At 36.2% G+C, this 20,537-nt stretch overlaps 1 protein-coding gene across 2 annotated transcripts in view; it reads right to left on the reverse strand.

The window, feature by feature from the left end:
* LRP6 (LDL receptor related protein 6) overlaps positions 1-20,537 on the reverse strand; it is a 171,972-nt gene that overhangs the window by 110,269 nt on the left and 41,166 nt on the right. For both annotated transcript variants that reach the window (XM_082741051.1, XM_082741050.1), the window contains exon 3: positions 4,072-4,269. In XM_082741051.1, the coding sequence (XP_082597177.1) occupies positions 4,072-4,269 (198 nt within the window). The remainder of the gene's footprint in view (positions 1-4,071; positions 4,270-20,537) is intronic.

The raw sequence follows: 20,537 nt of genomic DNA on the forward strand, positions 1-20,537 counted from the left end.
CCTCCCAGGAGAGCAGAGAAGTCTGCAGACAACACCTCCACCTTTTCTCTCCAGCTCAATCCAAATCTCAAGTATCTCTACACAATCAGCTTATACACACATCTGGTGTCCCTAGCTTTTATAAATGTCACCCAAAGGAAGAGCCCCTGGATCACCCGTCTCTGAAAGTCAATGGGGCCTGCATTCATACTTCGCACAGGACTGAGGCAATGAAGTAGTTCTTAAATATGGGTTAAATAGCAACCTCTTCAGTGGCTGTATACCTGGGTCCAGGGCAGAGGGAGCAGACAAAAATGTCCATCTCCAAGTCTGTCTCTGGAAGACCCCTAACTATATACTTTCCCAGCTACTATGTGGGGGATCCAGCTTCCAATCAACCTACCTACATCTAGGTGCTGTGATTTTCCCCTTTGGAACACCTGGCAAATCTTGGCACACTGGGGAGTCCCACTAAGAATAAAGAATAAAGAAAGAAGTCCCACTAAGAATAAAGAAAGCAGTTTGGGCAATCACAAAAGTTTGAGAAACAACCAAGAACTCAGACCAGGATGTTGATAAGATAAGGTTCATGTTCTACAGAATACCATTCCATCCAGACTAAGAAGGGAGCCTTTTTTATCTAATGTATAGAAACCAACACAGAGAGTCAAGAAAAATGAAGAAACAAAAGAATATGTTCCAAACAAAAGAGGAAGTTAAAACTCAGAAACAGGGCGCCTGGGTGGCTCAGTGGTTAAGCCGCTGCCTTTGGCTCAGGTCATGATCTCAGGGTCCTGGGATCGAGTCCCGCATCGGGCTCTCTGCTCAGCAGGGAGCCTGCTTCCTCCTCTCTCTCTGTCTGCCTGCCTCTCTGCCTACTTGTGATTTCTCTCTGTCAAATAAATAAATAAAATCTTTAAAAAAAAAAAACAAACTCAGAAACAGACCTTAATGAAACAAAGATACATGATTTACTTGATGGACTTCAAAATAACAATCATAAAGATGCTCACTAAGGTGAGCAGAGCAATACATGAAAAAGGTGAGAATTTCAACAAAGACAGAAAATACAGGAAAGACAAAAAAAAAAAAAAAGAAAATCAGAGAGGAAAAGAATTCAAACTGAATTGAAAAACTCAATAGAGAAGTTCAACAGACTAGATCAGGTAGAAGAAAGTATCAGCAAATTCAAAGACTGGGCAACAGAACTCATCCAAAGAAGCAGAAAGAAAAAAGAATAAATATGAAGATGGCTTTAGGAGACCATCAAGTGGACCACTGCTCACATGATAAGGGTCCCAGAAAGATAGGATAAAGTGAAAGGTGCCACAAGTTTATTGAAAGAAAATGCCCCCAAACTGCCCTAACCTGGGGAAAGAAACAGACATCCAAATATAATGCATAAACTTTCAACTAAGATGAATCCCCCCCCAAAAAAAATCACACCAAGACACATTATAATTGAAATATCAAAAGTTAAAAAACAAGAAGAGCAACAGCAGAAATAGAACTTGTTTCACACAATGTAATCCCCATAAGACCATCAGCATATTTTTCAGCAGAAACTTTGGAGGCCAGAAGGGTTTGGCAAAATATATTCAAAGTGCCAAGGTGGAAGGGTGGCAACTGCCAACCAAGACTACTCTACCTAGCAAAGCTCCCTGAATGGAAAGAAAAATGAAGAATTTCTGAGACAAGAAAAAGCTGAAGGAGTTAATCACTACTACATCAGCCTTATAGGAAAGGTTAAAGGGACTTCCCCAAGCTGAAACAAAAGAGGCTAATTACTAACAAGAAAACATGAAAGTATAAATCTTACTGGTAAAAAGGTAAATACATAGTTAAGTTCAGAATACTCTAATTCTGTAATACTGTTAGGCAAATCACTTACAAATCTAGTATGAAGGTTAAAAAATTATAGTAAAAATAACTATAATGTATTAATGGATGAATAAGGTAAAAAGATGTGAACTGTGACATCAGAAACATTAAATGTGGGAGGAAGAGTAAAAACTATAAAGCTTAAGATGCATTCAAAGTTGTTATTAGCTTAAAATACTGTTATAAATATAAGATGTTCTTTATAATAACCTTAAATGGGATTTTTACTTTGATACTGCTTTGTGTCTCAAGTTTATGGATAATTAGTTTTCCTGAAATTTTAGAAGATGGTGTTTAAGGCAGTTTTTCTACAGAATTCACTCTTCTGTTGTTTTCATGTAATGTTAAACAATATGGTAGCTTCCTTTCTGAGACCTCCCAGCTCTTTCTCAGCCTATCCTTATCTGAACCTTCTCTTTCCTTCCTTTTTTGATCCTCTAATTTTCCCTGTTTTGTTCAATTTTTATGCCACTATTGTATTCAATTTTGTTTCCATTCAGTGCAGTACCCTGTGCGCTGGTAGAGATCTTTAGCAGCTCCATTTCAAGAATTTTTTGGAGCCAAATTGCTCTATCCTGTCTTTACTATGAACACACTGTACTTGGCTGATACTGGAGTGGGCAACCCTCCCCACCTCATTTCAGCTGCTGCTCTTAATATAGTCCACCACATTATCTAGTAAATAGTTGAGGCTATTTTGGAGGTCTCCTGCTTTTAAGATCTGTGAAACACCCCACTCAATTCTCTCAGCTTACTCTTGTACAAACAGTAACACTATGGAGGTGCTGTAGCTCTTAGTGGTTTGCTCTTACACCTGCTTTTTCATCTGGATGCCTGAGGTTAGTTTCATGGTATGTTTCTGGATTTGCGATTCATTAGTTTTTATGTATTTTGAGGAAGTCAAAAAAACAATGATATGGCCAGATTTACTTCCTACCATCCCTCTTAAAGCCAAATTTGAAGTTCAAACAAAGAAATTGTGTTTTTATATTCATCATATACTTATTATTTCTCATGTTATTTCTATTTATTTTTAAACCATCTTGTATGTCTTTTCATTTTTTTTTTTTTTTGAAGATTTTATTTATTTGACAGGGAGAGACAGTGAGAAAGGAAACACAAGCAGGGGGAATGGGAGAAGAAGCAGGCTTCCCACCAAGCAGGGAGCCCGATGCGAGGGTCCATCCCAGGACCCTGGGATCATGACCTGAGCTGCAGGCAGCCGCTTAGTGACCCCTTTCCATTCTTTTAAAACGAGGCAAAAACAAAAACAAAAATACTTCAATTCCATAATTACAAAAACTTTATTTTAATAAATTCTTTAAATTTTTTCATGATTTTCAATACTTCTAAATGTTTCCTGATTCATAGTTCAGATAACTCACAAATGTTCACACTTGGAAAAAATGCCTTCAACTGCTCCTAAGACTCTCTGTTTCTGTTAAGACCTTAAGAATGAGACTACTAGAAACCAAAATAATCGTTCAAACACAAGAACATAGATAGTATCATTAAAATTCTGAACATGATCTGACTAGAAATTCCATGTTTATGTATTATAACTTTGTCTTCCTTGAATATTGGTGTGCAGCATGCATTCAGATTTCTTCCTAGTCCTGGGGTCAGCAAACCACAGCCCACTGACTTATCATATGTTTTGTAAGTAAGTTTTACTAAATACATAAGGGAATGGGCATAGATGTGTTATCTACAGCTGCTTTCACACCACAACAGCAGAGGTAAGTAGTTGCAACAGAAATCATATTGAGCAGCACCTAGGGGCTCTATGGATAATTCTAAGTAGGATGACTGTTGTTCAGGGTGTCCAGCATACCACAGGATGTTTACCATCTCTGACCCCCCATAAACTAAAAGTAAAATGCCAGCAACACTCCCACTCCTCGTTAACCAAAATTTCCCACACTCTGGGAGAGAAAAATTATCCCTGTTTAAGAATCACTAAAGAACTAAATTAGCTCAGAGTAAAGAAAAAGAAAATACAGTCTGTAAATTCTAAATCCTACCAAGACAGATGAAAATGTAGTTACCTCTTTTTGAGAGCAAACTAAAAGTCTACTCTTCTTCCTCTTTGACATTCAGCCAAAAACACATTAAGTTCTTAATAAAATTAGCCTTTATAATCTGATTATGATATTAAAACACCATGATATTTACCTAAAATTTAAAATTAAATTTATGAGGCCATCTTACCGATTTGTTCCATCCAGATTTGATTTGTGGATGAAATTTAGTTTTGCATCTGCCCAATAAAGCTTCTGTTCCTCATAATCCAAAGTCAGTCCATTTGGCCAGTAAATTTCAGTGTTTATTATAATGAAGCGACTTGAACCATCCATTCCAGCACGTTCTATCTTTGGTACTTCTCCCCAGTCTGTCCAGTACATGAACCTAAAAACCATATAAACAAATAAACCCATGATATAAGCAGGTTAACAGCCCAGTATTTTGTAATTATCACTATTAGACAAAGAAAGCTTTCTCAAAAACACTACTACTGAAACCCTTAGAAATTATCAAAATTTTAATAATCTACCTTTTTGTCACCACCCTGGTAAGAACTGATTTAGGCAAGCATCATCAGCATGCAAAAAACTATGTGATCAGAGTTTACTGAGGAAAAAGGGTATTTACACTGTCTCCGTGTATCTCCCCACAGATTATTTATTAAGGACAAAGGGGAAAATGGTAACTTTAGAGAAAATAAATGTGCTGAACATTACCTTAAGCCCATCATCTAAGTTAACATGATCAATGAAAGAGGGAACAAGTTGGTGTCATGTATGTGACATACTTGCAAAGGACAAACCATATTTCATGAATATTCTCTTGCATAGTATTCTTGCAAAAAAAAAAAATCTATAACCTCACCAAAATTACGAGGAAAGGGAGAAAACTAAATTGATGAACATTCTAGAAAACACCTGGTCTTTGAAAATATCAATGTTACGAAAAGGATGGCTGAGAAACAATGTAGATCAGAGGGCAATAAAGAAACATGGCAACTATAAAGTGCATAATTCTGGACTGATCAGTTGAGGGAAGCACTATGAAGACATTATTGGGATACCTCGCAAAATCTGAAGGATTGTCAAATTGTATAACAGCTATGTACTGATGTTAATTTCCTAAATATGATCATTGTACAGAGGTTAGGGTATGAGGTTAGGGTATATAGGATTTCATTGTACCATTTTTGCTTCTATTCTACAAGTTTAAAATTTTTTTCAAAATACAAAAAAAAAAAAAAAAAAAAAAAGGAAGTCTCCTATTAATAGTCTCATTCCAGAGGTAAAAACAAAATTTTCTTTGTTAAAGGTAAAACTCTTAGTATGCTATATTTCATGGAGTAGGCTCCATGCCCAGTGTGGATCCTAATTCAGGGCTCAAACTCACAACTGTGAGATGAAGACCTGAGCTGAGATCAAGAGCTGGATGCTTAACCAACTGAGCCAACCAGGCTCCCCCAAAGACATATTTTTAAAGGTAACGAGGGTGCTATGAACTAGATATTATGTACTCAATAAATGTGTTCAGGCACAACTAAAATTCAAGTATAAATTTTACTCAAAAAATTGGTGAAATAGTAAATTAAGATGATTCCACTTGTACAAATAGATATTTCATATAAACTGCTTACTCAATGAAATTATGGGAAGAGAGTATGAAGTAGGGAATAACATACTTCCTAGACACAGGCCATTGTGCTAATGGTTTTATATACTTTATCTCACTTAAGCAGTGTTATGAAATATTATTTGTCCATCACCGTATTTCAGAGGAAACAATTCAGAAGTTAGTATATTGCTCAAAGTCAGAGAGCTAATAAATGGGGAACAGAAATTCAAACCTACATCCCCCAGATTCCAAAGACAATTCTTATCACAGGTCAGAGCTTTAAGTTATAAGGAATAGAAGGCAAAGTATTCCCTAAAATGAGGATAACGACTGGATATCATCCAGAATAGGAGCAGGGGAATGATTAGATTTATGCAAGGTAAAACTATATAAAAAAACAAGCCAGACAATATTAGACCATATTAAAATTTTTGGTTTTTATTCTGAGAGTAACATAAAGACACTTCAAGACTTTGAAGACTGGAGGTGAAATGACTAGCTTTGTGAGGTTTGGGGAATAGGACTGCTAAGGAGGAAGGGATTGGCTACAGTGGAGAAAAAGACTAGAGGAAAACTAAAAATAATACACAGAGGCTCTCCTCTAAAACCAAAGAAAAACTAAGAAAAGATAGTAAAAAATAATTAGTCTCTGAAAATTGATCAAAGGGTAAACAACAAAATGAGAAGCATTTACTCAAGAAAATCTACTAACTCTCAGAGGAAAAGTGACAATTCAAGTTGTCAATGTGACAAGTTACTTGCACCACCATCCACGCTGCTAGGTTTATGGCACCAAAGTTCTACCCTGAGCAGACACAACAGACCTTGCTACCTGGCTCTGCAAGAGAATGCTGACTTTATTTGAAGTAATGGAAAAGTCTATGCCCAGGAATGTTATCAAAAATAAGAGTGCTCTCCACAGCAAACAATCAGAGAGGGCTATTATCCCAAGCAATACTAGTCCAAAAAGTGTAAATGTAATGTAGGTAAATTTCACTTGAAATTTATTTAATGGACACAAGACTTTACTAGATACTCCACAAAAGAAGACACATGAGTAGACAAGTGGCACATAAAAAGATGCTCAATTTCAACAATCATCAAGGATATGCAAATTAAAACTACAGTAACAAAAATAAAAAATAAATAACCCCATAGTAACATACCAACTCCACATGCACTAGAATGGCTGACATTTAAAAGATTAACAATACTAAGTGTTGATGACAAGTGAGCAACTGAAACTGTCATACACCACTAGTATAATCAGTTTGGAAAACAGTTTGGCAGTATCTTATAAACTTATAAACTCTATGAATCAACAATTTCATGTTTAGGTATTTATCCAAGAAAAATAAAAACATATCCACTCAACAACTGTATATGCAAATTCAAAGAAACTTATAACAGCTAAAAACAAGAAACAACATAAATATCCATTAACAGGATGATATATAAACTCTGGTATATTTATCCAGTGGAATACTACTTAGCAATACAAACAAAGTAACTATTCTTACATTCAACAAGAATGGATTTTTAAAATTAGGCAAAACAAAAGAAACTAGACTCAAGAGTACCTACTTCATGACGCTTATATGAAGTTCTAGATACAGCAAAACTTACCTATCGTGATAGAAATCAGATCGGTAGTTACTAGAGTGGAAACAGAGGTTGACTTGAAGGGGCCAGGACAGCTTTCTGGAATGAGGTGACGGAAAATTTGGGGGGAGTAATGGTAGACATATACATTTATCAAAACATCAAACTTTTATAAATATAAAAATATGCATATTTCTGCATATAAATTATATCTCAATAAAGTTGCCTAGAACACATATAAGAAACAAGAGATGATTTTTTAAAAGCTAATTCAAAAGTACCTTCTTCTCTATAGAAGCATATCCTAGCTTACCCACGATTACTCCCTCCTAGGTGCTCCTGGAACAGGTTTCACTGTACTTACCACACTTTATATATAAATTATGAAGAACTCATATGGACTGAACATAAGCAATTTGCACACTATCCAGATGGATACAGCAGTAAGTGGTGTTGTCTATTCTGTATAATAAAATTTAGGAATTTCTCACAACTGTCATTAACCTAAGTAAGCATTAAACTTATAAGTAAAAATTTGGTATCTAGTTTATGGTGAAATAAAAAACTAACAAATGAATTATCTCAATAAGAATTTCAGTAATAAAATTATTTACATGCTGCTGCTTCTTCAAAGCTAATAGATAACTCTCACATTATTTAACAGTAAAAAATGTATCAGGTCATAGTACTTCAAGGATAAAGACTTCAAATACAAAAAGAGAAATGGAGACATCTATCAAGAATGATAAAAGTTTCGAATTTTTAAGTGAATCTTATAGGTATTTTCATTTATCCAAATATTTAAAATGCAAAATAATAAATTTCATCAATACTAAAATTTCCATGTTATTTGATTAATATTTAAAGTAAAAACTCATTATAAATTTAATATAGAAAGGGAACGAGGCACAGGAAATAGAAAAACGCAGAAGTGTTTTATAAACTGCCAAGATATTACTCAATTTTTTAAAATGTACTAAATACCTATTAGGAGCCTTGTATCACCCTTGATATAATACAAAAATAAGGCAAAACAACTGCCCATATGAAAATTGCATCTAGGCAAGGAGTGATAAATGTGGCATGAGTTGTATGAACAGGGTGCTATAAGAGTACAAGGAATTGAGACTCAATCAAGCTAATTAATGTTAAGAGTTTTCAATAAAAGCTTACCAGAAGAACAATACTTTTATTTAGGTAGTTGCCAAAAAGAGAAACGGCATTCCCAGAAGAAGACACAGCATTTGAAAAAGACATCAGAATTCATGACATGTTCAAGAACCAGCAAGAAGATCAGCAGAGCTGCAGCATATAGTATATTTACAGTGGGGGACACCTGGCCAAAAAAAAAAAGGAGTGCCACTGAAGGGACCTATTCTGCTGTACAAAGAAGTTTGAACTGTATAACCTATAGGTGGTGACAAGGTACTTAAGACTAAGCAGAAAAGTCAAGTCGTAAGATTATCCTTTAATCACTGGTGATAACACCAAGGGACTGGCTAGTAGGGGAAGAAATTACAAAAATATTCCAAATGAGAACTAATGAAGACAGAAGCTGAAAGATGGATCAGTGTGGGAGAAGAAAGATCAACAAGAGAGAGTAGGATGGCTCTCAAGAGTTGGCAAATTTGAATGAGTCCATATTGGTGTCATTCAGCAAAATATGGAATACAGAGTTTAGGGGGCAACATGATGATTTCAGATAAGGATGAAATTAGCATCTTCACCTCATTGTTTTTCCTTATATAGCCAAAGAACCAGTCAACATAGTAAAAGAAAAGCTAGAATAAAAATTAAAGGAAAGCAGCATAGAAAAGGCAAATAAATTTAAAAGGATGTTAATAGTCAAAGTTGGACTATAGTAACAGGGCAAAAGAAACTTCAATAAAAAACTGCATATGAAACCAAACCAGCCCCAAAGTGTAAGGGTCAATGGGAACATAATGGGACAAATTATGGTAAAATTTTATGACCAGTAGAAAAAAAAATTCTGACTCTAATGAGAATGAAAAGAAAAGGTACCATGCAAAATTCATATATCCATCCACTTTCTGATCCCTGAGCCAGTTCCATCTTAACTTTGGTTAGTAAATTGGGCTTTTAAGTGAAGAGGAGGTTGGAGATTTCAAGGATATGCTTCCTGATAGAACTACAAAGAAAAAAAAACTGTGAAGAAGTGTTATAATTCCATGGTTCCCCTCTACTTAATTATTTGTGTTGGTATTATATCTTAAAAATAAGAGATGATTAATAAGATAGTGAAAATATTCATTTTAGAGGATTTGTTTTTAAGGAAAATGTATAGTAATCAGATGAAAAACATTCTACTATTAAGGGACAAGAAAGAATATGGAGATGGCTTTGCTGTGACAATATCCATCAGAATGGAATTCTACATGTATAAACTGGTTTTCACAGAGAAAATTAGATTGCTAAGAATGATCCTTAAATGCCCAGTCTAGGTGACTAATTTTTAAAACCTAGTGGACATAATACAAAGAATGTAGTTAATTCAGAAATAACATTTGGTATACTACTAGAAGAAAAAGCTTATAAACCTGGGAATAAATAATATACTAAATCAATTTAATTCCCTAGTATTATAAAAAAAAATGCTAGCTATAGTACAGGCATACCTTGTTAGACTATGTTCTGTGGATACCATGCTTTTTACAAAATGAAGACTTGTGACAACACTGCAAAAAAGGAAGTCTACTGGAATCTTCTTCCAACAGCATCTGCTCACTTCATGTCTCTATGTCACATTTTAGTAATTCTCCCAATATTTCAACTTCCCACCATTATTATATTTGTTATGGTGATGTGTGACCAGTGATTATGACTGGCTCAAAGTTCAAGTGATGATTAGCATTTTTTAGTAATAAAGTATTTTTTTTTCCTCAAAGTATTTTGTAATTAAGGTATATACACAGTTTGTTTAGACATAATGCTACTGCACACTTAACAGACTACAGGACAATGTAAATATAACTTCATATGTATTGGGAAACCAGCAAGTTCACCTGACTCACTTCATTGTGATATCCACTTTATTGCCATGGTCTGGAACCCTCAATATCCCCCAATTATGCATCTTCCCCAATTTCTGTTATCTACAATCCTCTTTCTGAAGAAATTATAAGTGATGCATTTTCAGCTCCTCTAAATATAATAATGATGATGTATTAACTGTCTGGAAGGCCTCTCTCCTCCTTCTATACACTCTCATAAATAACCTGATTCTTCAGAAGAGTTCAAACGTCACCAAATTTTGGTGAAGCACTTCACGACTCCTTCAAGCATACTCTCCTCTGTACATTTCAAATAATACAATATTAGGACTGTTTACACACTCCTACCCCTCTTTATTCCAGGTCCTTGTTTTATTTATTGTTGTTATTATGTATTGTTTTATTTATTGTTATCCCTTATCCTAATAAAACCTCATATAATGGCAAGTGTATGTACAGTCAGCATTCAAATGCTTAATGTGTCTGCGACACCTGCCATTCTGTATGTGTGTATTATTACAGAGAGCATGTCCTTAAAAAATAAAGGCAGAATCCTATTTTAATGAATATCATTATTCTTCTACTATGCTCCAGTTACAAGCTGTTTGCTATTCCTTGAATGTGCAATGGCATGAGAGTCTGGCACGTAGTGTTCCTATTGACTAAAAGCTATTACCCATATTCATACACTGTCTCCCTGGGAAAAAACTGCTCACTCGGCTAGGAAATGCCAATCTGAAATAGCTCCCCAAATAAAACTGAATACTCTTTCCTTTGATCCCCCACTGTACAGATTTCTATAGCAATATCTGTAAAGCTTTACTGGAACAATATTTCCCTAAATTTAAAACTGGTTTATAACTAATAAATCTATTTTTAGATAGATAAATTAGTCTATTTAGTAGACAGCATACTAATATAATTATGCTATTCATGTTTTGCTACTGGGTCACTTCAGAGGATATGCTAGATTATCCCATCACCCAAAGCTAGAAGCTCTACATAGATAGCTCCACTTTTTTTATAATGCCCTGGTGAAGAGAATTTCTTTTTTCAAGATAAAATTATTTCGGTCATGCCTTTAATTACTGTCTGATATACTACAGGAATCTGGAAATTAGTTTTTGAGGAGAATCTTGCCCTTACCCTTGAGTATTTCCTCAGTTCACCTCTCAAGCTCATCTTACCTACTTTTATAGGGGCCTATATTCTTTAGATACATGTCATTCTCTGAGAAACCATCTTTACTCCTGATAATGAAACTGATTTCTACCCCCATTGGTCCTCATAAGAAAGCTGCTATAATATCCATAGTGACAAATTTCTTTGGTATTGTTCCTGCTGAATCAGGGCAAAAGTTTGGGTTTTGCCTATCAGACAAACCAAGAAAAAGAGAAAATGGAGGCAGAAGAGAAGGAAGCATCAGTAAAGCAGCAGCAGCAAGGCCCACAAGCAATCCATGCTGGTGAGGTTGGGGGCAAAGCAAAAGCTAATTAAATCCAGTTTGAATTAATCCATCCTTCTTTAACCCAGTTTTGCAAGGAAGCACTACCAGCACCTTTAGGAGTATCTGTTGCCTCACATCAGTGAGAGTACAAACAGTGGTAAATATGCCACCTAACAGTGATGCCATCACTGAACCAGGTCTGTGGTATGATTTTTATTAACATTGTACCTGGCTACATACTCCAAGCCTGGTTCTTCTACAACTTAGGAAATTTTATGAGTAACCCAATAATGTCTTTTAAAATACCTTTTCTGTTTAAACCACGGGGATTTCTATTACTTAAAACTATGAATATTCACATGCATTTTTAGATCCAACACCATCCAAAAGCATCACCTTAAAGTTTAGATGGTCACTTCAACACTTCTACCAACACAGCCTCTTATGTTAGAAGTCTCCCCATATCAACATCTTACAAATGACATGTTTCAAAAGTTTCACAGCTCTTCCCTCAATCTACTAGGACTCCTCTCATAAGGGCCAATGTCAACATTCATGAGAATGACTAGCAGAGAACTATCAGGCAAATTACATCCTGAAACTTCCATCTGTACACTTATCTAAAACATTATCATGATGAAAACTGATGTAAAGGGGAATAATCTATGACAGAAAAGCCAAATTCGCATTAAAATTTGGCATTTATGCCACCATAAACAATGAAAACTCAACTAACCTGTCTGATTTACTCACTACTCACTTTCATAACTTCAAAACCCAGTAACCATCAATTCATAATGACCATGACATAACCAGTTCTTGAATATTCAGAAGCTAAAATTGTAACTATAATTAACAATTATGCTATGGTCTGAAAGTCTCTCACCCCCAAAACCCTTATGTTGAAATCTCCCAATGTGATGGTATTATAGGAGGTAGGGATTCTGGGGGTGATTAGCTCTTAAGGGTGGAGCCCACATGAATGGGATTATTGCCCTTATTAAAAAGGCCCAAGAAAGCTCCCTTGCCCCTTTCTACCTTGTGGGATTTCAGTGAAAAACAGCCATGTAGAAAGCCAGCCCTCACCAGACACCAAAACTGTCAGTACCTTGATCTTGGGTTTTCCAACCTTCAGAACTGTGAGAAATAAATTTCTGCTCTTTATAAGCCACCAGTAATGGTACTTTGTTATAGAAGCCTGAATAGACTAATACAAGTTTTCTCGACCGCAATGTTTCTTAGGCTGTGCTCTCCACTCCAAACACAAATACACTAATAACAGTAATACTAGAGATGATAATGATGATGCCAATTTTCAAACCTGGCAGCATTTGGAAATGACTTCAGAAACTCTTAAAATATCAGTAACTTGGGCTCTTCCATCAGAGATTCTAATTAATTTGGTCTGGGTTGGGACCCACACCCATCAATATTGCCTAAAAGCTCCTCGACCTTCCAACTGACACCAGCTGTCAGCATGTTCCATCACAGCGCAGCCCTCATGGCATCCAAGCCCACGGTGTTGGTCGGGCCCCAGTGGGGACCTGGGCATGCTGGTGGAGGAAGGTGCAAAAGGTGACAATAGTTTTGGGAAAGCAGAACATGCCGCCATCCACTTCACGTTGGAGGAGATCGACTCCTACCTGGACCACCTTCACAGAGAAGAACCATCACCTCCATGCCTGCCTCCAGGAGCTGCTTGAGTCCAGCTGGCAGACATGCCTTGTGTTCCAGCAGCAGCTGGGGGAGGGTCCTAGAGGCACCAGTCCCTAGGCTTTGGGAGCCACCAACCAGCCCCAACCCTGCCTCCCTGGGCTAGGCTCTGGCCTGGGCACTCACCACCTGGCTTAGATACCTTCTCAAGGGCTGGCCTTACAGGTCTGCCTGCCTGGGCCACCCTTCTGGTACTCCCCTTGATGTGCCTGGGCCAGCCCCTACCACCTGGCATCCTCTCCTGGGGTCAGGTGAGGGCCTGTGAACCACCCGCCTTGCCTGCCTATCCAATTCCAGGGCACTTCCCCACTCTGCTCAGGCCTTGAGCATCACTTTAACAGGTGGACAACAAAATAAACAAACAAATAAAAATAAATATTTTTTTAAAATTAAAAAAATAAAAGCTCTTCAAGGAATTCTAAGCGTTTGGAACCAGTGAAGAGGAATCTGATTTCTTTTTTTTTTTTTTTAGAAATCTGATTTCTTGAAGCATCTGTTTATCCATAGCACTTTGTTCTTTCATAGTAGCATTAATATATTTAACTCACTAACCAGTTGGCCCTAAATATTAGTTAATAAGTAGCTCTTAAAACGGTGGAAGATTATATAAGGAAGCAAAGCATCAAATAAATTACTTCCCACACAACAGTCTTCCGTATTTCCCTCAAAAGTTTTAAAACTTGAGAAATGGGATTTTTTAAACTTCACAATTACTGCTAAAATTGTACTAAGTATAAATACCCAAAAATATATAAAGATGAAAGTAGATTTTCAAATCTCTATTACAAATTTTCAAACTTTTAGATTTCAATTCTTTACATACAAAAATATTTAGTGGCAACCCTCAATGGAGTTTTAAGTGTGCTTGTTCACTGACGGTCTTACACACACCAGAGTCTCATTTTACTTATAGGATATGAACAAACGAATATAATAAATATCCCTTAAAAGCTCTTATTCTTAATTTGGAACATGCTGCCAAAATGGGGGGGGGGGGAGAAGAAGCATGTTAGTCACCTATGATTTTCATAAAAATATATACACTACAAATAGTCACTTTGACAACTTTAACTTTGACACTGTGTGACTCACATCTACCCTTAGCTATGCTAACTGAAGTGTGAAAAAGACCACAGAACGAACGTTTTTTAAGGTAATTACAGTTTTTTTGTTTTGTTCTTCAGGTAGGTCCAGTCAAGTAGGAGATCAATATTTAAGAAGCCATCATGACTTTAACAAAACCTCATCACTCAAAAGCAATTAATAATTCTGAGATTTCACCAGGGACAACTGGTATACTTCTAAGCATTTAAACACTCCTGAAAATAAAAGTTATCACAAATTACTCTCTTTTTCAAGTCCACATAGATCAAGCAGAGAAAAGTTTTCAACCTTAATCAGACACCCATGGCAGACAGATACACCCCAAAGCCAACTCACTCTTTGTGGAGGTAGGGGAGACATCAAAACTCTTTGACAAAATTACTGACTCCATTTCTTTCTGAGACTCCAAGAATCAGGGTGAAATATGATCTAGAAGATCTCCAGTCTTCTGATAATAGTGCTAATTTTAGAGCTACCTGGATACTATCTAGAGCCAAAAAGCAGGAATAAGTTACTCCTAATTTCACCGTGGAGTCCAACAAGTCAAAGAAAAAAATTTAAGGTAACCACTGAAAAAACAAAACAGAAGCAGTTATTTAAAACTTTTTTTTAAACATCAGAAAAATGTATTTTAAATAGGTTCATTTCACAAAGATTTAGTTTGCAAAAGAACACAAAACAGGTAAAAACAGTACCAAAGACATTTAAATTACTAAAAGCTAAACGTATTTAAAGTAAAGAGCTAATCCAAAGAAAGTATAAGAAAAATAAGGGGAGAAGAAATCCCGAAAGTATTAGAAGAAAAGAAAGAAAGCACCACAGAGAAAAGCACAGGAAAAACATGCGCTTACAAAACTATATCAAGACAAGTTTTTAGAAACCTGAACAAGCTACAACTATTAATAAAATCAAAAGAGTAAATTTATCTTTTCTAGGTAGGAGCAAAAGGGAGGACAGAGCCCACATATCTACTGCTAAACCCTAAAATTCTCTAAAACCAAATAATTCTAATCCTAAGACAAAAACTACACAGACAGGAAAAGGAAACACCCCAAAATAGGAGAATAAAGAGTCTTCTCATATATATAGAATATTCACAAGAATATGGGCCATGTAACAAAGAACTGAAATATAGTATGTTCTTTGGCCACAAGAGAATTAGACTAGTCTCCCTATAAGAGAAAGTTATCTACAAAATCCTAAAAATTTGGAAATTAACCAATATACTTCTAAACACAGATATGCAATAAATGATTAACCCTGCCCTAAGAGAGGTCTGGTCTTTGCCCTCAGCCAGGGCAAAGGTTAATTTCTAAACCCTTGGACTGTCTTCCTGATAAGAGTCTTTTAGACTCTCTGTCTAAAGATAGTCTTTTTGTTTCTCTGAGGCCATTAGCCACCTCAGATAATCTAGGTGAACAGTGTGATTAGGTCGAATCTCTAGAGGGGCTAGAGACTAAAGTCAGCCAAACAGGAAGTAATGACCTGGTTTGCATTATTCTGCATGTTCTCACACATTGCAGAAGTAAACAGTCCACACAGCTAATTCCACTGGAATCTCCCATTTGGAACTCTCGTGGACCCTGTCTTGTGCGCCTCTTTCCCTGGTTGATTTCTATGGTATTTCTATTTGTATTGAAATAAACCATAACTAACATATAACAACCTTCAGTGAATTCTGAGAGAGTCCTAGTGAATGACTGATCCTAAAGTTAGTCCTGTGGACCCCCCATGTGCAACTGGTGTCAAAAGTGAAAGTGGTTTTAAGGAGGGTATATGAACAAAATACATGAAGGGGATTAAGAATTAAAAACTTGGGCGCCTGGGTGGCTCAGTGGGTTAAGCCACTGCCTTCGGCTCGGGTCATGATCTCAGGGTCCTGGGATCGAGTCCCGCATCAGGCTCTCTGCTCAGCAGGGAGCCTGCTTCCCTCTCTCTCTCTCTGCCTGCCTCTCTGTCTACTTGTGATCTCTGTCTGTCAAATCAACAAATAAAATCTTAAAAAAAAAAAAAAAGAATTAAAAACTTAGTTAATAAATAAGTCACAGGGATTAAAACTACAGCATAAGGAATACAATCAATAATACTGTAATAACCTTGTATATCGACAGATGGTAACTACACTCATCACAGTGAGCATTTTATAATGTATATAATTGTTGATTCACTATGCTATACACTTAAAACTATTGTACTTCATGTCAACTATACTTTGATTTTAAAAATAAGATCTGTCAGCTAAATTTAAAAGCTTTAGAAAGAACAATTTTTGGGGGGGGAGAAAGCAAGCAAGGGGCAGGGGGTTGGGGGGAAACCCAAAGAGAGAGGAAGAGGAACTCTTAAACAGGCTCCATCTCCAGTGCAGATCCAATGGGGGGAGGCTCAACCTCATGACCCTGAGCACCATGACCTGAGGGGAAATTAAGAGTCAGATGCTTAACCGACTGAGACACCCGCAGGCCCCAAGTGCTATACTTTTAAATAATATAATTATGGAATATAATTTTTTTAAATCTCCTGTCTAAAAAAACCTAGAGTAGCCTATGTTTTACCAGCCATACCCTGACTTATATGCCAACCCAGGTAGAGCCTAAATTAGTGACTTTACCCAGGGATTAATCAGCCCTGAGAATGGGGGCCATCTGTCCCCCAAGCTGGACAACACCACCCTCCCTGCTTAGAAGCAGCACATGGCAAGGCTCAGACTCCACTGCATTTATACTTGAATCTTCTTGAGTATCTCTAGAATAATAAATATAAACAACCTATGAAATGCATATGCTGTATACTCTGAATTCTGCTCTGAATAATAAAGCTGATTTGACAGTTCTTAAAACACATACACACACACACACACACACACACACACACACACACACAAGATACCATTGCACACATTTAAGAATAGCTTAAAGGAAACAGACAATATCAAGTACTGGTGGGGATGCAAAGTTATTCACACTCTCATACTCTGCTAGTGGGAATAAAAAATGGTATAGCCACTTGGGCAAAATTTCAGTTTCTTATAAAGTTAATTATAGTTACCACAGAACCCAGCAACCTGACTCTTGGGTATTTACGCAAGAGTAATGAAAGAGAAATAAAAACTTAAGTTCACACAAAAACCCATATATGAATAGTTAAAGAACCTTTATTTGTAACTGCCAAACTGGAAACAACCAAAATGTTCTTGAACTAATTAATGGATAGACAAACTGTAATACTTACCACTTAGCCACAACAAAAATACCGATACACACAACAACACAGATAAACCTCAAATGTATTACGCTGAGTCAAAGAATCCAATCTCAAAAGGCTGTAAACATGCTGTATGATTCCATTCAAAGACATTCCAGAAAACTACAGGACAGAAAACAAGTCAGTAACTACAAGGAGCTGAGAGTGGGGTCAAGAAGGTTAAGTACAACAAAGCATAAGGAAATTCTGAGGAGTGATGGAATAGTTCTGCATCTCAATTGTGGTGCTGATATGGACAATGCTGATATCGAACTCTAGCCAGGCTCCACTGAGGCCTTTTTCAGCTTGGCCTCAACTTTGACCTGCAAAGATTTAAACAAAATACTAACATAGTTTCTAACATCTCAAGGCCACATCCCTAAGATGACCCTAGTCCCTCATAAAGTGCCTGCCTGAGAAAATCATTGCTGCCAAAAGAATTTACTATTTGTTTCAGCCAACACTTGAACATAGGGCCCCTGTCTGCCAGTCTCTGTGGGAGGGTAGGAACCTTGGATAAGTGCCAGTTAGCCAACCCAGATGGTTTCACATAGACCAATCTCCCCTTCCAGCTTTTTGTAATTCATCACTCCCCTGACTCTACTGAACCCCTGCTCACCTCCTCCCTACTCCCTCTAAAACACTGAGTTACTCATGTACAAATCAAAGTAGGGTTCCAATTATGCTGCACTCTTTTCCATGTTGCGATAATATATTATGGTTAAACTCTGTCCTTACTGTTTTAACTAGGGTCCAGCTTTTTCCAGTTTTGACAATACACAATTGTATGCATTTGTCAAAATTCACGGTATCATACACTAAAGGGTGAAATTTACTGTATGTAAAATTATACCTCAATTAAACTAAGGAAAAGAAAACAACAGCAACAAGCTTCTGAACCATCAGTGATAATTCACTTCATTAATATGTCAAAGAAAATGATATATAGTCATCTGAAATGCAGGAAAGTCACAACAAACACCAATTCTAGAATTTTTGCTTATGTCAACAACTAAATGCACACACCCTTTCTCTAAAGCAAAAATAGGAAAACTATGGTCAGGGGTTCAAATCCAAAGCATGCCTTGCTTTTTGTATGAACCTATGTGGTAAAAATGGTTTTTACATTTCTAAAGGTGGTAAAAACAAGACAGACAGATAGGGAAGGGAAGGGAAGAGAAAGGAAAAGAACGAAAAAGAAAAAAGAACATCCAACAGGGACCGTTTGTGGCCATCAAAGACTAAAACATTTATAACCTGGACCTTTCCAGAAAACTCTGGACCCCCCTTGCTACTCAAAATGTAAACAATGTACCAACAGTCTCAGCAAATCTCAAGTTCTACACTGAACTACTAAATCAGAATCTTTATTGTTACAGGAGACTAAAACCAAAGTACTACTTTTCCATACAGATGTGTCTTTATAAAATCATAGAACACTCAGTGAACACATAATAGAAGTAATATATAAAACTCTAGAAAAGCAAAAAAAAAAAAAAAAAAAAAAAAAAAAACTCTAGAAAAGCAATATTTCTAGGATAAATCTACATCAATTCAGAAAAAGCATCAATCATATCTCAATGATACTGTGACAGCATTTTCTGAACCCAAAATTATAGCTGACATAGCCCAACACCAAGATAAATTATTTTAAATCATTCTCCCAGAAAATGTGGTAAGCATTCATGCCATTAGCTAAGCATAATACAAATTACAAAGATACTCCAAGGTTTTTAAGAAATATTTCCCTAATTATTTTATTCAAGCCCTTTCTTTCATCAAAAGAAAATATAGGGCCTGTATTTTCGCAAGCCCTTATTTGGCATGCTACAGTCGTTTATCTCAGCCTCCCACAAGGACTTGAAAAATGGCCATTCTACAAGTCTTGCCACAAACTATTGAATTAAAAATTAGGCACAAGTATTACCTACATTGAAACTCTGTTGCTGTGTTTCCTCTTGGGAATGAAAGAGAAGAAAGCAGTATGCCACATAAATTTAACAGTAATTTAGAGAAAATTAGAAATATTGCTAAATAAAATCTTTACGATCAAATCTCCCTCATATCAGAAATCATTCAACAATATGATTAGTAATACACAGGTATGGACTTAGGACTTTCCCACATTCTGTAAGAAGTGACAAATCCTACAATACTTTTTAAAGCAAATGCTGAAAATATTAACTATAATATACTTTTCTACTAGTCCTATTTTAATTATACAAAACAAACAAACACTGCATTAACTCCAGGGCTGAAATTTTTACTTTTGATTGCTTTGAAGTTAATGAACTAAACTCATTTAAAATGTACACTGTATATTATGTTAAATATAAGCTCCTACTGATGTCTTCAATTGTAACCCTCTACCGAAAGTATCCTTCTAAATTTCTCTCATTGTTTATCTGTAACTTCCCATTCCAACAGTAAGAAACCTGGTTCCCACCACATACCATTTGTTTTACTTAATTGTTTCATTCTAGGGTGCTATCAGAATTGTTCATGTACCTCTATGGGAAGCAATATTGACAACTAGAGTACACTGCTTATGTGCAGTTCCTTTTGCCTTCAGTCTTACAAGTTCCATGCATTTCCAAAGTTAATTAGGTCAGCACCTTTCCTCCCCCACTCTATTCAGTGAGATTCTTTCATAATTTCTAAGAGAATTAGATGTTTCTGTCTCAATCTGCAATATACCCTGGGATCCTTTAACCTCCTAAATGATTTTTTATACTATATACATTAAGATCCACTTTCTGAGGTAAAGATCTATGGGTCTTGATAAATGTATAGTGTGCTCTTTTATGACGCTTCTCATCTTCCATAAATATAAAACATCTTACAAATGATTTTATCACTCATGCTTCAGGCAAACACACACATTTCCAAAGCCATCTTCAATTCTACTAAACAGGATACAGAGT

This window comes from Mustela nivalis, assembly GCF_964662115.1.
Source record: "Mustela nivalis genome assembly, chromosome: 7".
NCBI lineage: Eukaryota > Metazoa > Chordata > Mammalia > Carnivora > Mustelidae > Mustela > Mustela nivalis.